Source organism: Phalacrocorax carbo, chromosome 2 (assembly GCF_963921805.1).
Source record: "Phalacrocorax carbo chromosome 2, bPhaCar2.1, whole genome shotgun sequence".
Classification (NCBI taxonomy): domain Eukaryota; kingdom Metazoa; phylum Chordata; class Aves; order Suliformes; family Phalacrocoracidae; genus Phalacrocorax; species Phalacrocorax carbo.
In genome coordinates this window covers 144,045,141-144,063,849 of record NC_087514.1, presented here as the reverse complement: position 1 = coordinate 144,063,849, position 18,709 = coordinate 144,045,141, and the positions used below count along the sequence as shown (strand labels likewise).

The window sequence follows — 18,709 nt, the reverse complement described above, 5'->3', positions numbered from 1 at the left end:
ATGATTTATATTGAGATGCATATTATTTTAATGCTGATTGCTCAGTGTCTTTTGTGGCTTAAATAATTTTCATCGTGTTTCAGAAGTGTTTCACTATAGCTTCTTGTTTGTTTTAAAGTAATGGCTTTTATTAAAATTACACAGTTACGTGCTTCACTGTTACTGAACACAAAACATTACCTATGAGGTGATTTTATGAGAGAAGCATATCTTTTGGTGTGCGTTTCCAAGACTGTGTCTAATTGTTAGGCTGTAGGTTAGTTTGTAATAGCACTGATTGCTTTATTGGATCTGCAAGAGTGTTGTGGTTTTCATGATATTTTCTGTGCAGTGAGTCATAATAATAATAATAAAGCATAACATGGCATCATTTGTGGGTTTTTCTACTGATAAAACATTCCTGGACATATCCTGCCTGCCATGTTACTTAGGGTAGGCTTTAAAAATTTCTTTAAATTTCAGACCTGTCATCTCTCAGCAGCTCTGGGCTCAGTTCTCAGGAGCTGTGCAGGCTGGTGACCCCATGGCATTTCCCTTCTAGCCAGGCTCACTTTGGGAACCAAGGCACCTGCGACAGACCTTGCAATGCAGGGGGCCAGCAGCTCCCCAGCCATTTCCAGTCCTTTTGTCCTGAAAGTAGGGACCAAGCAGAAGGGCGAAATGGATGGACCTGTTTAGCAGTCATTCTCTTGACCTATTTTGAAAGTAAACACAACTTGAACAACTGATGGTATGTCCATCAGAGGGGTGGCAGGGGTGAGAAGCACAGCTGACAGACTACCGGCAACCCTGGGACTGGATGCTGGGGCACCCTGTATAACCCCCAGGAGAAACAGGGCCCTGCCAGGGTGCAGGCAGAGCAGCCCAGGTCAGGTCAGAGGGGTGCTTGGCCAACTGCCCTGTCCCAATGACCCAAGGGAGAAGCAGAAGAGCAGAACAAGCATGTATGAGGCTTCCCGAGAGCCCTTTTCTAGGAGTCCAAGACATTCTGAGTCATGTATGATTTCTTGTGTGTTTGGCAGCCCTCAATTATGTCCATTAACTTGTCCATTCCCAGCTTGAACCAGTACAGCCCTCCAGCACCCATGCTTTTCTGTGGCAAGAGGTTCCACATTGTAACCAGAGGCTGTGCCAGAAAAGGTCTCTTTTTTTTTTTTAGTTTTGAGCTTACTGGCGTCTTCTCTTACCTCCTAGTTCTTGCATTGTACAAGGCAGAGAGTGATCAATCGATGTGTTTTCTCATGCCAGACACAATTTCCAGATCTTTGATAACATAACTTATCTTCCAGAACTTAAAAACATTAACAGCAGTATCATTTAAAAAGCAATAATTTTGTCAGACCCACATGAGAAGACCCTGTGCTTCTCCTTGTTATCCCTCCAAATACAACTGTAAACTCTCTCTGAGTTAAGTCATTCTGTTTGATCTGTCTTTTGTACTGTATACTTACTTAAATATTTTACATTTTATAATCTCTTGCATCTTCCTTGGCACAAAACCCTTTGTGGCCATCAGATAAGGAGGACAACCTTAGTTTAACTGAGTCCCCCAGAAACAGCTAAGAGTAAAAGTAGAATCCTAAGCTGTAGAGGTGGCTTTAGTAAATCTATGTATAAAAGCATAGACTTTTGCTGGAAGGAAAGTGTAGTGAATGCTGAGAAACTATATATCTAACTTCAGCAAGCTAAATGAAGTACATTTTAAGAGAGCATCTGTCTAAATTTCTAAATCTGGAAAAGGCATACAGACCTTAGAAGTCTTTGAGCTTCCCTCAGGTAGATGAGTATCCTAAATAGTTAATATTAACTTCTAAGAGGAATTAGAGGATTGTAATGAGTAATTCAACAGCATCTCTTTGAGGTGCTCCTCAATAATGGTCACTCGCAGGCTGCTGTGCAAGGCATCAGTATAGGTATATGGGCCTGATCAGAATTACAGGGGTCCTAGAGGCCGAATCTGGGGGCAGCTGGTCACACTGGTTCTGCAGTGGCCAAAGCAGTCACTCACTCTTTCTCCCTCCCCTATTGACAGCTGCTCAGGTACTTTCCCTCCCTTGCATCAGCTCTGGAGCTTATCGTACCTCTTCACAAGGGACTTCAGTTACCTAATGCAGCAAAACCATGGGTTTGTTGAACCTTCCCAAGTGTACTTTGACAACTGCCAGTTCTGACACCAAGAGTATTTTGATGAGTGTTAGTTCTGACACTGAGAGTATTTTGATGAGTGCTTGTGCTGACACAAGGTAGGTTCAGTGCTTGCTGCTGGGGGGGCATTGAGACCTCCCGCTTTCAGCAGCAACCAGCTGTGAACATACTGTGACTGAGGGGACCCCACCTCCTTGGACAGTTGTCCCATGGATGCTCCCATTCAGAAATTTTTTAGTATCCCTGTTTTTGTTGCCCCTGTCACTTGCACTTAGATACAAAGTCTTTTTTTTAACATCCAGTTTCCATTGGCTCATTGACAATCCATGTACCTCTGAGGTTCTGCCAGCACCTTCTATAGCCTAATTAGCTACCTTTACGTCTTGGTGTATAATCTCTGGTGCATTCAGATCCCCTCACAACTCAATTTTTTGCTACACTTCAGGAGCTTTCCGTGCCCTGGTTATCTCAGGAGCCTCTCTGTGCTTCCAGGTAATTGAACTTTCTAAGCAAAGCTGTCCAGTACCTGTCTGCGGTATTTGAAAAGAGGTCTCCATTGGACGGTGGTATTAATCTTACCTCAGTTTGACTGGAAATACATCTTCTTTGATGAATTCTGGGATGACAGTTGTGTTTTTCAGGAAGACACCCTATTGATCTGGCAAATCATCTTGCCAGAAACAAGTGCAGTCATGTCTCTCTTCCTTATAAACCAGGCCCTCCAAAACAACATAATAGAAATTCCCTCCAGCCCTTAAGTGCATAAATTTGCTGTTGGTACAATTGAATTTGATCCTATTTCTAATATCCAGTCCTGAAGATCATCCAGCTCTTTCCTGTGGGAGTTTTTTCAATCTTCTTCTTTATTCCTCATGCTTTCCAACTTAGCATTATCAGCATATTTCATTAGAGCGCTCCTTGTTTTTGTGCCTGGGTTATTAGTGGAAATACCAAGCTGGCAGTTTGTAGGGCTGATATGGAAGGACCTGTACTACCAACCTTGTCCTGCTCAAGGCTTGCTCTGGGAAGTCACCGATGCCTACATGAGCAAAAAAAGTCCATGAGCCTGCTGCCTGTTTAGCCAGGGCGAAGCTCCGGAAAGCTGAGCAGCTGCTGCCCTGGGTGCTGCTCTGCTGTCCTTGCGTTCCCACAGCAGGTCAGTTTGCCTCTAGCCTGGGTGACTTTCTGTTTGAAGGAGAAACTTCTGAGCAGCTCCTGTGGCTGATGGCTTTGCCTACCCATTAAGCACAATCCTGAGCTCACCATATTGGTATTACAAGGTCATTTCATTGTTGTGCCATTGTGTCTTTAGGAGTCTGCCAGAGGCAGATAGAGCCTGCTGCAGGAGTGACTTCAACTAATTTCTCATCCTTCTGCTTTTTTCTTTTCTTAAAGTTCACCTAACTTCCTTACTGTTCACTCTTAGCAGCAAATAGAAAATTCTCTTGAATTAAAATAAGTATCAGTGGCTGTTTTTGAACCTTCTGTGAAGAAACCCCACCCTCAGTTTTCCTTGTCCCACCTTCTGTTATTAAAAATCAGTGTATCCCATTGTGCTGATTTTGGCTGGGATAGAGTTAGTTTTCTTCAACTAGCTAGTATGGGGCTGTGTTTTGGATTTGTGCTGGAAACAGTGTTGATAACACAGGGATGTTTTAGTTATTGCTGAGCAGTGCTGACACAGAGTGAAGGTCTTTTCTGCCTCTCACCCCACCCCACCAGCGAGTAGTCTGGGGGCGCACAAGAAGCTGGGAGGGGACGTGGCTGGGACAGCTGTCCAACTCACCACAAGATATTCCACAGCATGGGATGTCATGCTCAGCCTTTAAAGCTGGGGGAAGAAGCAGCCTGCTGATGGGACAGGTATTTTACTTATTAAACTGTTTTAACCCCAGCTGCAACCAAGCCCCACACAGCTGCTTGCTCACTCCCCCGTGGTGGGATGGGGGAGAGAATCAGAAGAGTAAAACTGAGAAAACTTGTGGGTTGAGATAAAGACAGTTCAATAGGTAAAGCAAAAGCCATACACACAAGCAAAGCAAAACAAGGAATTAATTCCCTTCCATCGGCAGGCAGGTGTTCAACCGTCTCCAGGAAAGCAGGGCTCCATCACATGTAATGGTTACTTGGGAAGACGAAATGCCATAACTCCCAACACCCCCCCTTGCATCTTCTTCCCCAGCTTTATGTGCTGAGTGTGACATCATATGGTATGGAATATTCCTTTGGTCAGTTGGGGTCAACTTGTGCACTGTGTAACTCCATTGGAGGAGGTTGTTTCAGTGATATTTTATGAACATTTTAGGAAAAGTATCCTGCAAGTTTTGCCCTTTTCAAATTAAATTTTTAATCAGTGCTTGCTGAGAGGGAGTGCAAGAACATATGCGTGAGGCTTATGGGTTTTTTTTTCTTCTTCTTGCAGTGACCTGCTGTCTTCTGAGTATCTTGAGAGGCATATCGAGCAAGGTGGGAAAACAGTGGAAGTTAAAGTAAGAATTTCCTTTTTATGCTTTGCTTTTTAAATTTGCATTGCTTTTGATGTTAATGCAAACTCCATTTCTTGAAAGGAGAGAAATCTGATTTTTAAGGTGATTTGTTTTAGTCTTCCGAGGCAAGCATGTTTCATGGCTTATAATTTTTCAGCTTTTTAAATAAGACAAATAAATCTTATTGGCAAATTTAGTACATTAATGTTTATATCAGTGATATCCACGAAGAATGTGTATGTGGTAGTTTTTACTAGTAAATATAATTTTACTTTCAATGCCTATTAAAGAAAATCTTTCTGGTTTGGTAGCTAGCATTTCCTCATCGTACTAAACCCCAAGTTTGTTGTTTATAATGAGCTTCTTTGTAAGTTTGAGAAAAGTGAGATTTATTGTATAATGTTTCCAAATATCCACTCACTGTCTTAAATTGTGGGTTTCTTTCTTCGGATGTTTGTTGGCATGATGGCTACAAGATCTTGTTTGGTGCAGTTGTCTTCTGTGAAATGTCCCACTGCCTTTGCAGGAGTGTTTTATTATTTGTATGCAACATGGGAGAATTTTCTTGAGGACCTCCTGTTTGTTGGGACAAAAGTTTGTAGGCATCAGGAATAAAATTGCTGTAGATTACATAAAATATGCATAAATGTAATATATGCTGTGCATAATGGGAACTCTTTAAATTTGCCTATCAAGTCAAATTTTGTTCAAAGTCTACATTTTATTAAAAACAACCCCAAAAGTCTTTACTAAATCTGAGATCACCAAAATACCCTGAAACAAATGCATTTACCTCTGCAGTGTAAAAGTGGAAATGGACAGAGCAGTCCTTCAGGGTAGCTGAAGATATGTGTTTCCTTTGGTTTATCCCTTTCTATCATTTGCAAACTTGAAATATGCTTTCTTTTTACTCTAATGGTCTGCATACATTGTCAGACTGAGGCAAACACATACGTGTTCCATTAAATTGTAAAGTCTAATTTCTCAGTCAGCTGTGCTCTGCAGTCAAGAAATCTTGACTCAGATTCAGAATGAGTCAAAGCAGAAATAAAGATAATAGCTGATATTAAAAAGAACACAACAATCCATTTGTCTGCGTCAAGGTGTATATACAAGTTAGCTAAATTAATCTATCTGAGTCCCATCACTGAATTAGGACAAATCTGTTTCTGATGAGTAAGCCTTAATCAAGCAAGGAAATGTTTGAAATCAGTGGCTCTTCTCATGTAAGTACTGTTCAATTGCAAGGGAAAGAGATGGGAGGATCGGGCCTTTCAGAGGAAGGGTCATAAAATGTTTTCTGGGTAAAACATCTCCAGATGTTCCAGAGCCATCCAGGGCTCCAGAGATTATTTCCCCTTCAGTCAGCTGCCATGCAGCATTGTGGTATACCTTCAGGGACGGCTATCACTGCCTCACTTAGTACTCTCAAATCTGCTTTAAGTAGAGAACCAGTGTTGCTGCACTGACCTTGATGCTCAAGATGAACTGAACTGGGAGTGAAAGGGTCACGAGGTTGCACTGCACAGGAGGGGCATCGCTGCTCAGGTGGTGTGTTTCCCTCTCCATGATGCCTTGCTGCCTTGTCCCCTTGCCCACCTGCAGGCAGGGGTGGCCAGGGCATGTGGCCCCGTTTTCTGACCCCTCCTCACCCACCTCTCCAGGAATTTGGCAGGGAGAAGTCCTACGGAAGTATGCCAGGAAGGGGGTTGTATATTTTTTGGTTGTTTTGCTGCATCCGAGTGTCTGGGGTTGAAGGAGAGGGAAGCAGCTCCTGTGACAAAATGTCCAGAAGAGCCTGTTGGCCGCAGTCATGGGCACATTTTCAGAAAAGTTCAAATATCAAAAGATTTTTGGAAGAATGCAGGCTGCTGAGTACATTTTGATGCCAGGCACTGAGTGAGGCTAATTTCAGACCCAATAGCTGTTTAAAAATAAATCTGGTTCCCTCTGACCAGCTAGTATTTTTCAGAGCACCTGTAAATGCCCTGATGAGCCCTGTTCGTCTGTGAAACAGTTTCTGAGAAGCCCAACAGTATCTGTTTTGCATTTGAGAAACTGAACACTGATTTTACATAAAATAATTTTAAAATCTTACTGCAAATAGAAGAATTTTTCATGATGGTGATTTAGTACCTTCAATTTCTGTGGAATCTGTTTACCATAACTGATAAAACCACCTTTAAATTGGTACTTACAATATGCACCAGGCAAAACATAATTATTACTAGATTTTAGGGAATGTGCAGATTGCTTAGATTCTTATTTAAAAATAGCTAATAAAAGATGTAACTTATAAATAAATCACAAAATATGTACTCTGCTCTGCAGCATATTCTTAAGCAGAAGCAGAGGAAGAGGTATTTCAGGAAGGAGCCAGGTTTCTATCAGTTGCTTCAATACGCTGCTCTTCACCCACCTCTATGCAATTTGTCTTTGGCTGTAGGCAGAAACAGAGGCGGCCTGGCAACATCTCTCTTGCTGCTTTGTTGGGAGAAATGGTGTCAGAAAGAATGTCCGTCTGCCATCCACTGCCAGCTGCAGGCTTTGAGCTAGCCTGTTTATACAGCAAAAGGGCCTCCTCTGTTCTTGGCTTTCTCAGTGACGTAAGGAGAGGTGTATTTTAAAATACATATATATTTCCCCCTTGCATTTCTCAGTGCAGGAATACTGCACAAACATGCAAATCGTCAGCGCTGCTGTTGTGCCATCAGCAATATGGGGGAAGACAGGAGCTTTGAGTTGCTGTGGGAAGGCAGCTGTACGTGCAGTCAGCAGTTTGGGAATGTTACAGGCATGAATGTGTCCGGGAAGCAGATGCCTGCCTTGGCTCATATGCGATGTGGAGTTGATAACTACTTCTACCACTTCCCCCCTACTCCATCCCTTCCAGTAAAACTTCCTGTGCTGTAAAATACATACGGATCTTCTGCCATTACTTAGGATGCTTCAGAGAGGAGAGGGGGCAGGGAAAAGGAGAAACATTCAGATCATTAAAAATGCAACTTTGAAGGAGCAAAGTGATTTTTATAGGGAGGAGAGTCCTCAGTTTAACAGACCTTTTTATTATAAGAGAAAGTTGAATTACATTTGATTGCTGCATAATTCATTAATACATTGGACCATTGTGAAGGTGGAACACGTTACACATGTTTTTGCAGGGTGCCAGCATTTAGCAGCTGCAGAAGAGAGGCTTCTCTGTGTGATGTCCTTGTTGATTTGGCACAGTTAGGTAGCACGTAAGACATTCTTATTAAACCAGCAGCAACATGCAGTGCTTAAGAAAACCAAAAGGAGCTAGGTTTTTTAATTATTCCAGTGTTTCCCCCACACACCCTCCTTTACTTTAGATCATGTCTCTAGCTGCTAGGAAAGCAGCAGTATTGGCCTAAATTCCCTCTGGTGGCAAAGAGAATAATCAATTAACAAGAAAGAGAAAAACCCTTCATGAATTGCCTTTTCCTGATTGTGTCAGTCCACATCATCCTATGCTCACAGCACATAAATACTCAACTTGTGTATACTTAATGTTGCTGCAATATATCTCTCTGTCCTTTTATCTCTCTCTCTCCCTCTCTCGGGTTATCATTCTGTCACTGATGCTGTCAGTGAGATGAAAGGCAAAAAACAGCTGTAGTGCTGAGTAATTCACATTGCTGGATTTTTCTCCCTCAGAAGGAACAGCTGATATCTATTCAGTGACATTTTCTCATATAAAATATTTCAGTTTTCTTCTTTGGAGGATGTTTCTGCCTGTATTCCCCCAAAACGTTGGACATTCCTTTGAGTTCTTAGAAGATTGCCCTCTGAAAAAAATTAAGCAATGAAAATAAGTCAGAGAACTTACACAGGTAGAGTTGTGGTAGATAAATGCCATGAATTTCTGATGGCATGTTTAAGTATAACTGGAAGAAACTATATTTCATAGGCAATCCTAAAATTCTTAAGTATGGTGATATGAACACAGTATGTGTATTATGGGCACAAAATTACAGCAAGAGTGCACACAGCATAAAAGCAGAACATTGCTTTTTGCTTCTACTTCACAGCATGTTCATAATCATGATAGCATCCAACAACATAGAGTAATATTAAATGCTAGGTACTGTCTTTCTCCATTTTAGTGTTGATGGAGGAGAAGCTTTGGCCAAACTTGCCTTGTGGCTTAACATTGCCATATGGCTTTGTGTCCCAAGCTGTGCTGAGCCATATCGCTGGCCCCCATGGTGCTCAGCCACTGCCTGTGCAGCAGCAAGCGCGGGCAGGGCAGTGCCCGGTGCCTTCCTTCAAACTGCCCGCGGCCGTCCTCTCGAGCTGGGGTGCCCCGGTGTGGCCTCGCGCTCTGCGGTGGCTCTAGCAGAGGTTGCAGTTTGGGGAATGAGGGTTGTGGGCCACATGCATTTTAATGCTGCACAGCAAAGCAGAGTCCCTAGTTTGCAAAACTAGTCATTATTTCTTTTTGTTATGTGCATTGTTTGGCTAGTAGTGTGCACAAAATGCCTGTTGCTGTAGCTTACGGGTATTTTAATGCCTGTACACAGCAGGGGAAAATTATTGTTCTTCATTGCCATGCTGTGATTAAAGTCTCGGCTTGTGTGTGCCATGAAGTGTACTTTAAGGGCTCTTTAAATGCCCTTTTTAAGGAAAGTAATATAGAAAGGAGAAAAACATTAAAATCTTCAAAGGCTGGAAAGGGCTGGGAGCCCTTGGCATGATGGGTATTGGTTTTTCTTTTAAACTTTCTCCTTCAAATCTGGTCTGAGTGCTCAAGGAGTTGTTGAGGTACAGTACCTTGACTGAGGGCAGTGTCTGTGTCTGTCATATCTTAGTGACTGTGTTTGATGAGACCTTATCCTGAGTAGCATTGCAACATTTCTCTGTATCACCACAGGTACAAGCTGATCATAGGGCTACAATAATTTACGGTGTGGCCAGAATAAACACTAAGCCAGTGAGCAGGTAATTTTTATCACTGACTAGTGTGTTTCCAATCCTACAGCCAGGTGCTTCTACCAGCATCGTCCAGTTTTAAGGGCATCCAAAGTCTGAGCTCCATAGAAGATTATCTTAATTTTTCTTCAGCTTTTGATAACTTACCATTTTGTAACCAAAGAGGAAGACGTTTCAACTTGCCAGGAAGACCTGTATGCTAAACAGGCTTTTCTGTGAGGGATTCCATTTTTTTCCTGAAAACCGGAGCACCAGTTTGGCTGGTGGGAGGGAATGGGAGGGGAGCACAGGGAGGCTCTGCCCTGGGAGGCTGGAGCCTGAGGCTGGTGGGGAGCTGTGTGTGCATGTACCCAAAGCTTGCGAAACCTGGTGATGAGCCCCTGGGGGAGAAAAGAAACTGAAAAAGAACAAATCATAAATAATGCAGGAATTCTTTATGCCTATTTCTGACAGGGCTTTTTCAGCTGTGTCCGGAGACTACAGAAACCGTTAGTACCAGAAAAATCACTCTTGCTTGTTTGAGAGAAGATTTTGAATAAGGGTTCCCGTAATGTCATCAGAGCTCCTCTCCCCTACTCCCTCAACAGGGCTCTGCTTGCCTCATGGCAAATTACTAATAAATCTAGGCCATAATCTACTTTTTAGTGATAGCAGTAAAGTAGCCGAAGAAGAGCTGACAGGGAGTCTGTGAGTCTGACAGAGTTTAGCAGGGGATTCCTGCAAGTCTGATCTTCAGACTGCTCTCAAATATTTTCATTAATGACTTAGGAAACAAAAAAGTAAGTGTATTAATGAAATTTGCTAGCAGTACAAAACTGGGAAGCATGACAGTGCATGGAGGGATCAGATGGAGAACTGGTTATCTTTGACCAATGGAGTAAATAAAAATGGGGTGAAATCGGATAGAACAAATGGCAACTTCTTTCAATTAGGGTCTAATTATAGGTGTGTTTGCTGTATGGTGGGAGTTCATGAATTGAAAATTCAACAAGAAGGAGAAGATCGCAGTGTAGAAGTGGAGCAGACTACTAGCTATTACTAGCTTACTTTCTACATATCTCCTGCTACTGAGGAGGAGGAAATTAATCAGTATTAGAAGTCCTTCCTAGGTCATGTTTTTGAATGCACTGCACTAGAATGAATCTCAGATTGTGACTCATGTAGGATCTTGCAGGTTTAATTATCTTGTCTTCCTTTTCTTTGTGACATAAAAAAATAAATCTAGTGGTTTTAGCTAGTCCTGGAGGGGAAAAACTTGTCAGAAAGTGGAAACCATCAAGGGCTTAAAATGTACATCCCATTGTAGGTGTGGGCCCCAGTGATGAAGTCCTGGTTCTGCTGAAGTGCGAAGTTGGGTGACTTTGTGACCGTCAGGAGTCAGCTCTTGAGTACTCTCTGCTGTGGTTTTCACATGCCCCAGAGGAAAGGCAGCAGTCCAGTGCTTGAATTTGCAGAAAAGTCCTGCCAGGCTTTATGCACTTCGTGAGGTATTTTCCATGAGCTACAACATACAGCATACATAGGCTGAGAGTGGCACTAACCAAGCGTTCTGTAAACTCAGACGGTGCAAGGACTGAGTATAGCTAGCAGAAATTAACTACTGCTGTAGCATTAAAGAACATTAAATCCTTTCGTAGATGCTCTTATTAAAAAATAAAGGTATCTTTTGGGGTTTAACTTAAACCCTTTGAGGGGGAATTATGCTAAGCAAACTGAAGCTGCTATACTTCTGAAAGAGTGCTTCCATGCAAGACTTCGGTGTGCTTTAGCTTGACATCTTTATTTACTTGATCTTGACTTCTTTAAATAGCTTTGCCTAGACACATCTGTTGTTCCCTAAGGATACCGAACTGGCACTGTATTATATACAGTAGGTTAACGTTTCTAGGCACAGTCTCAAGCTCTGTGAATTCTCACTTAAAGAGAAGTTTCTTTCATTCAGAAATAATAAGCCAATAAGGAAATATAATTAGTATTTTTCTCCATTTTACTCAGAACTTTATCATCTTCTGACTGATTGGTATCCATGTAGGTGCGTGCCAACATCTCATCTTCTGTATTGTGTTTATAGTAATCTTGTACATCACATGCTTATAACTTGGCTTCAGACTTGGAGTAGGCTGATGAACTGATGTGACAGATTAGTATGGGTAGATTATAAAAAATTTTCATATAGACCCTTAAAATATTTGCTCTCTCTTCCCTACATACAGGCATGTAGGAATGGGGCAAAATGACTGTCATTAAATGACTTGTATGTCATGACTCAGAGACACTAGGCGCTGCTGCAAGAGCCAACTTAAAGACAGCAGAGTAGGCAGGAAGAGGTAATCAACCCTGTTCTTCCCTGCCTCATCTTTACCCAGCAACTGATAATTAAAATAATTTTCTCTAACACCAAGGTAAGGCAAGGCAAGTCAAAAGTCTGTTTCCTAAGCAGATGCCAAAGCACCTCCCAGACCAGATGGTGTTGCACTGGCATGAGCTCTCTGTCCACACCCTGCAGCTACGTTTGTAGAGCATCTTCTCTCGTAGCTACTGGGCAGGAAACACAAGCCTCATTTGGCCTCCGAACCGGGAAGCCGGGCTGATAGCACGCACCATCTGCTGAAAGTGCCTACCATGAGTCACCAATGGCAGTTGGAGCAAGTCGCCTGAGTGCAAGATCCTGTCACGTACATGTGTGTCTCTGTTTTTTAAGAGTGCTGCCAACAGTCTTTAAACATGGGCATTTTGTGGAGAAGCCTTAGAAGCAGTGATGCTTTATCCTAATTTTGGAATCCATGTTTCTGATTTCAGAACCTGAAATAGCATTATAACCTAATGTCACTACAGTGTGTCGGCTCTGAGTTGTATGAGTACATGCGATACCTGTCCTCCCCTACAAAGGGAGGGCACTGTTCCCATTTTCAAAACAGTTGGCTTTCAGGAGTCTGTAGTACACCATAGCTAAGTCCAGAGACCTGCTCTGCAAAGAGGTGATGCCAGGGTCCCTGGCACTGTTACTGAGCTGTGTAAGGGCTGAGCCCAGGGCTTTGCAGCAGGACAGCACAGCCCCGCCAGCCGGGCCTCGGCCTTTGCTGAAGCACATGTCAATTAAGAGATTTTTCTCTCTATGCAGTTACACAGGTCAAAGTGCTATTTTGACATTTCTATTTACAAATAGAAACCCATATGTAAAATGTTGTTTTCTGCCAAAGAAGTCAGTGAGAAGGGTGTGCATTTTCTTTTCTTGTTGCTCTTTCTCAGGCAGTCTTAATTATCACTGGGTCAAAACTTGTGCAAGCATCAATAATTTGTAATTAGATCTAAGTGATTACTAAGGAAGCAATTTTAAAACTGGTGACCCCACAATGGGTAGCGCTTTAGAAAGCTAACCATTACCTGGTGCTTCACAGAAGGGTGGCATGGTCGTTAGCTGACCTTTCGGGAGCTTTCTGCTGCAAGGAAAGAGGGACCTGTGTTACTAGGATTTAACTAGACAGCAATCTCCTTTCCTTTGGATTAATGAGTGTTAAAATAAGGATATGTAGCTGCTGGAATAAGGAAGTTATTAATTTTAGGGTCAGTGCCTGAGTGTAGCATGAGTTTTAATGGCCAGCACATCTCCTAATTGCAGAAAATTGCTTACTTGAAGATTTGATGTCGGGTGTTATTTGAAAGCAGATGAATGTGCATCGTTCATTTTCCTCCCCTGGGAAGGTCATAGTGTCTCTGAGGTGAATAACAAATGCTGTCAGTGCATGGTCAGCAGATGCTTTCTTCACTGAGACTGCAGAGAATAGGGAAGAGCCACCATCACTGATGGTCATGGCTGTTCTTTTGCTTTACTTACTTTGCCCCTTCATTGTGAATATCAGTTAATGCGTTTTCGTCTCTTTTGTGTTTACTCAGCAGCTGGTGCCTCTCTGGGCAGGGACAACTATCTTAAAGGATAGAAACGGGGACAGATTTTACCTGCATTACCAACATCTCTGCCTTCTCATTTTTTAGTTTCTTTGCCACACTACCTGCCCAGACAGGCTGCAGGGGAACTTGGACTGACATGGGCAAAAATGATTGCGTGCTGGTTGGTGAGGAGCTCTAGCATTTCACAGGGCAAGATACCCCTAATTTAGGATTTTGCTATAATTATCCAACTTAAACATCAAGATGAAGATTAAATCGTAAGATGACCACTATTATAATGATTCGTTTTAATTGACCCTGGGGTCATTCTGATTTTTTTTTTTTGGGGGGTAGGATGTTATTACATTTCAATAGACTTATTAAACATCTGTATATTCTGTGTTGCTTTTGGAAGTCACTGGTAAGGCTGAGAGGTTTCACGAAGGATGGAGAACTTACTGAACCGAGGAAATGGACAGCCGTGTGCCACGGGCATTGGCAGAAAATTTGCCTTGCGCCATGCTAACCACAGCCTGAACAGTGGCTATGCGCCCTGAAGAGGCAAAAATGTTGAACTTTCATTCTGCTGTAGCATTAGACTGTCTTTGGATATGGCATGAGTGTGTGTGTGTGTTGCAGGCCTGCGTCACAGGCATTGTCACGGGACTGACCTTGCCTCAGAGGAGACAATATTTAGCCTCATATTCTCCCAGACTCTGCACTGGCCAGGTCCAGCTTTAGAAGAAGGGGGTAGATGTACTGCTCACGCTGATGGCTGGCATATGTTAGAAGAGTAGTCTTACTTCATCTTAACACTAAACCATTCCCCAGTAGGTGACAAAGGCCACTGGAGGTTTCATTTGCTGAGATGGGCAATTGCTGCCTGCTTTGGAGAGGGCAGAGAGGGGCTTTAATAGCTACAGGAAGCCAATAGCTCTTCACAAAACACCCTTGATGCTCTGGACTGAACTGTTGTTGGTAGTGGTGCTATTTTCAGCTCTTGGGGGAAGTCTTAATTTTCATATGGAGACAGAATAGCTTTAGGAAAAAACGAAGATTTTTTTCAGCTCCTGTTTCACTGCTAGAGATACCAATAGAGAAGAGAGACAACCCCAGTCCTTCAGTGTTTCCAAGAGCAGAGTAAAAGAAGAAAGATATGATGATTACGTTTAGTCTTTTGGTGGTCTTAGATCTCCCATATACTGCTATTCTTCCTGCAGTACAGTGCATTTTATTACAGCACCTGCTATAAAGGAGCTTTAGTACATGTCAAAACTAACAGGATTTCAGTCTCAGCACTACAGGGAGGCAATGACAGTAAATTTCTTGTCCAAAATTACACGTGCTCTAAAGAAAACCTTCACCTGTAGAGTCCGTTCAGTTCTCCTGACTCTCAGTACAGAACCAGTCTCAGACTTTGCAGTTTTAAATGCTTCTCTCTTCACAGGTTTTTTAGCTGTTGAAAATCAGCCTCCCCAACATACAATTTTCACCCTCCCCACCACATACCACATGTTACTGGCATGTTTTTTTTCCGCTTGAGACACTGTTAAGGAGTGCTAAGCAATCACTCTTCCCGGAGCCATCCAGTGCTAGTGCTATCTGATATTGCTGGATCACCTCTTACTTCCTTGCTGAGATTCTAACAATCCTCAGAACTTCATTTAGGAGCATCCTGACAGCAGGATTTCTAACACTGAAGAGTTCTCTTAAAAAAACCCCAACACACCACTAGTGCATGAAGTACTTGAAAAAAGCTATTTTCATTTAAACCCCTTAAATTTTATTAACTGGTTTGAGATTACTTACATTATGTTGATAGGACATAAGTTCATGTGTAAAAAATATTCCCCAGATGTTAGCATATAGAAATAAGTGTTTTGTAGTGGTAAGAATCGGTCCCCAAGACTGACAAGATCAGAGTTATATTTCTGTCTCCACCAGAATTACAGTGAACATCAGTAGATCAATGAGCTGAATTGATTTGATTAAAAAGAACAGAATTTGTGTGTCCAAGTCATGTTTTTCCTAGGCAGGAATTTAGAGCTGTTTTTTCTTGTATTTTTCTTTTCTAGATCTGTATGCATAAAAATTTGTTCACAAATTTATTATGGAGTAAATTAATTTAGAAGTATTATCATGGGGCTTTTATTTGATTCTCATTAAGATGATCAAAACACACTGTTGAGCCACAGACTTGGATTCTTGGTGGGAAAAAACCTCCTGGTTACGAAGTCATGGTTTTGCAAACTAATGGAGCCTGAGATTCTACTTCTGGTATATATTAACTGCATTTTATGAGAACAAACCAATTTGTCTAATGACCCCAAATTCCTTCCACAGCTAGAACTCTGTACCACTCCCTACTGATAGCCTTTTCAATATTATTCTCATATTCCTGTGCTTACCCCAGTTACACTTTTTACTGGAATGCAATTGTAAGAGTTCTGTTTAGAGAGCATTTTATTACTCATAAGGTTTTAGCTTATCCATATAGTTTGATTCTTAGTTTTGTTATTAGCTTACTGGAGTCTCTCTTTGTTTACTTTTTATTCATCTATTCTGGAAAGACCTGGAAGCCTTAAGCAGTACTGTGATCCTGTAGTGGAAGACATCCTACAGACTGAAAGAAAAAACATTTCAGATGAAGAGAGCTTAAAGTAACTAAGATATGGGAAGTAAGTAGGTGTGAAAAGGAAAATGAAATAGAGAAAATGAGCCAAGGTTTCAGGAGAAGCAAAGTAAGATGCAGTCTGTCTAAAATCCCATGTAACAGGATATTGGTGTCTAAAATGCATGTGAGTGCAAAGTAGAAACTCAAACCATCTACTTTTCACTAGTACTTCACCTGAGTCCCAAACAGTTGATGGTCCTGAGAAATGCTGGTCCAAGGGTGATGGGTCGTATGGCTTCCGCCAGACACCCTGCTGTAGCCTGATATGGAGGGTCAGCCCGGGAGCTTCTCATGAATGCAAGCCAGATAAACATTAGCACAGCCTGTCAGACATCACCTATGTGGCACCAATAGTTTTTTCCTGCAGACATCTTGGTAAAGAGGGTCCCATGGTTGTCACTCTGCAGGTCAGTTTGGTGAAGGTGTTCTGTATCTGTACCAGATACACAGAGAAAAAGGTGCTGAGGTGGGCAGGCCGTGGAGGTGGCTGTCGTCACTGCAGCAAGTGGAAGGAAGAAGTGGTACATAGAAGAGAGGAAATAATGAGTTTGAAAGAAATTGGAAAAAAAATTGTAACACTGAACAGAAGATATACCACAGGGGTTCTCCTTGCAGAGTGAAGCAACAGGCCAGCCAAATAGTGTCAGACTCGTCGTCTGTCGGATCAGGTGTTGCATTTCTCTGTAGTGCTGCTGTTGCTGGTCACAGCAGCTGTGAGCTGCCACCAGGTATGCTCCACTGAGTGCTTTGGGGTCTAACAGGAGCATGGCATGCATGAATACTCCAGAGATTTTGAGGGTGAACTAATGATTTCCAGTGACCAGGTTGAGATCAGGTCTCTTTCCCTGCGAGAAGCCACGCTCTGACAAACAGGCTCCTATACTCTCTTAAGGAGAGCACCTCAGAACAGAGGCACCCGTACTTAGTAGCTGCTTTCAAAAATAGTTTTCATGCCTTGTAGAAAACAGTACAGGATTTCCTAATCAAAGTACAAAACTACCAACATATTCTATGTGTTTTCTTGCCTTTTGCCTGGTCTTGATTAATTTTTTTTTTCACATTTGAAAAATAAAATCCAAGAGCATTCAATGTCAGATCTCTAAAATGACTGTGCTATGCAACATGCAAGTGGCTGCCGACTTCTGAAAAAGCAGTAATTGTAATGCCTTCCCCCCCTGCAGTAAATGGACATAAATATTCACATGGCTGGGTGCAATCGGCTAGATAGATCATTCATACATTTGCTGGTAGGGAATAGAAATCGTAAAGTGTTGCTATTTAAAAAAAAAAAAAAAAAGCGCTGAAAATTTTCTTCACAGTCCTTTAACCAACAGTAGTGCAGTAATACAACATAGCTGAATTTGGCAAGACACTAACAGGTAAGTTCTTCTGCAGGGCTGAGTGTCAGTGAGAATTTAAGGGATGTTTTAATTGTTTTTCTAATTTTGCATACAAATATTGACATTGTGCAGTACTGACTACATTCAGTGTATGCACAATAGGGCTTACTTGGCCATCGGTGTGACTTCTGTGAAACTAAGGGGATTTTTTGAGTAGGGTCTGCTGGATTTGATTTGAAAGGTGTATATTTTATTTGCAGAAAAGAGGCAAATATTAATTTTCATTGTATTCCTTTACTGCTTGGTTATACTTAAAGTTTCCATTAGTTTTGGAGCACCACTGAGCACTTCTGATTTTTTCAATGAAGAAAGATGAGCACTTCTGGAGTAATTTGTCACTGAAGTCTGTCTCAGGATGCCAGGGATTTCACATTGAAAATAACCTCCATTCTGTGTAGAGTTGAAAAGATTATGTTTGTCTAGGTACCAAACCCTGGCTAAAAGGATATGAGATGAACACCCTTGTGAGTGATAGTCAATTCTTGGTGCCATGTCAGTGGCTTGGCAATGTATTTATGAAAAAGCAGTGTTTGACAGGATGGAGTGTGATACTGTGGGAAGTCCTGTGGATTTACAGTCTCAATTTCCAATTTCAGGGAGGAGAACATTGCTATTATCAGGGAGAAATTCGAGGAAATCCTGTATCATTTGTTGCCTTGTCAACATGCCATGGATTACAGTAAGTCTGCTGTTTTGTTATTGCTGACCTTTGCTTATTAGTCTTTTAAGCAAAACCAAGCTGTTTATATTAAGTGCTGTTTATTTTCCTTCTAGTTTGTCACCAATATTAAGTACTCAACAGTCTTTAGGAAAAAAAAAGGGTTTAATTTGAACCTTGCAAGCGCCTTGTTTGTTTTCAGAATTCATTGACAAAGCACGCAAGTTTCTTTTTTTTTTTTTTTAACTGAGGACATATGACAGTGACCAGGTATTGTTTTAAGATAAATTATTATAGAGATAAAAGAGTAAAAGTAGCTGAAAACATGCTATACTACAAGAATAAAAAACACTGCTAGTATTGACATGAACCATTTGGAAATGTTGTTCTTTTCTTGTTGCTATTTTATCTTGATATATTTTATCTTTCTTTTCTGCTCTCTTTACAAAGGAAAGTGTCAGTTTAGAGTTTCTCTTGTCCTATCCGTTCTTTTCATGGAATTGCTGTC

The 18,709-nt window shown here is 41.7% G+C and overlaps 1 protein-coding gene across 7 annotated transcripts in view; it reads left to right on the top strand.

Moving 5' to 3' along the window:
- ADAM22 (ADAM metallopeptidase domain 22) overlaps positions 1-18,709 on the top strand; it is a 139,120-nt gene that overhangs the window by 58,058 nt on the left and 62,353 nt on the right. For all 7 annotated transcript variants that reach the window (XM_064444673.1, XM_064444671.1, XM_064444669.1 and 4 more), the window contains exons 4-5: positions 4,568-4,634; positions 18,140-18,222. In XM_064444673.1, coding sequence (XP_064300743.1) covers positions 4,568-4,634; positions 18,140-18,222 — 150 coding nt within the window. The remainder of the gene's footprint in view (positions 1-4,567; positions 4,635-18,139; positions 18,223-18,709) is intronic.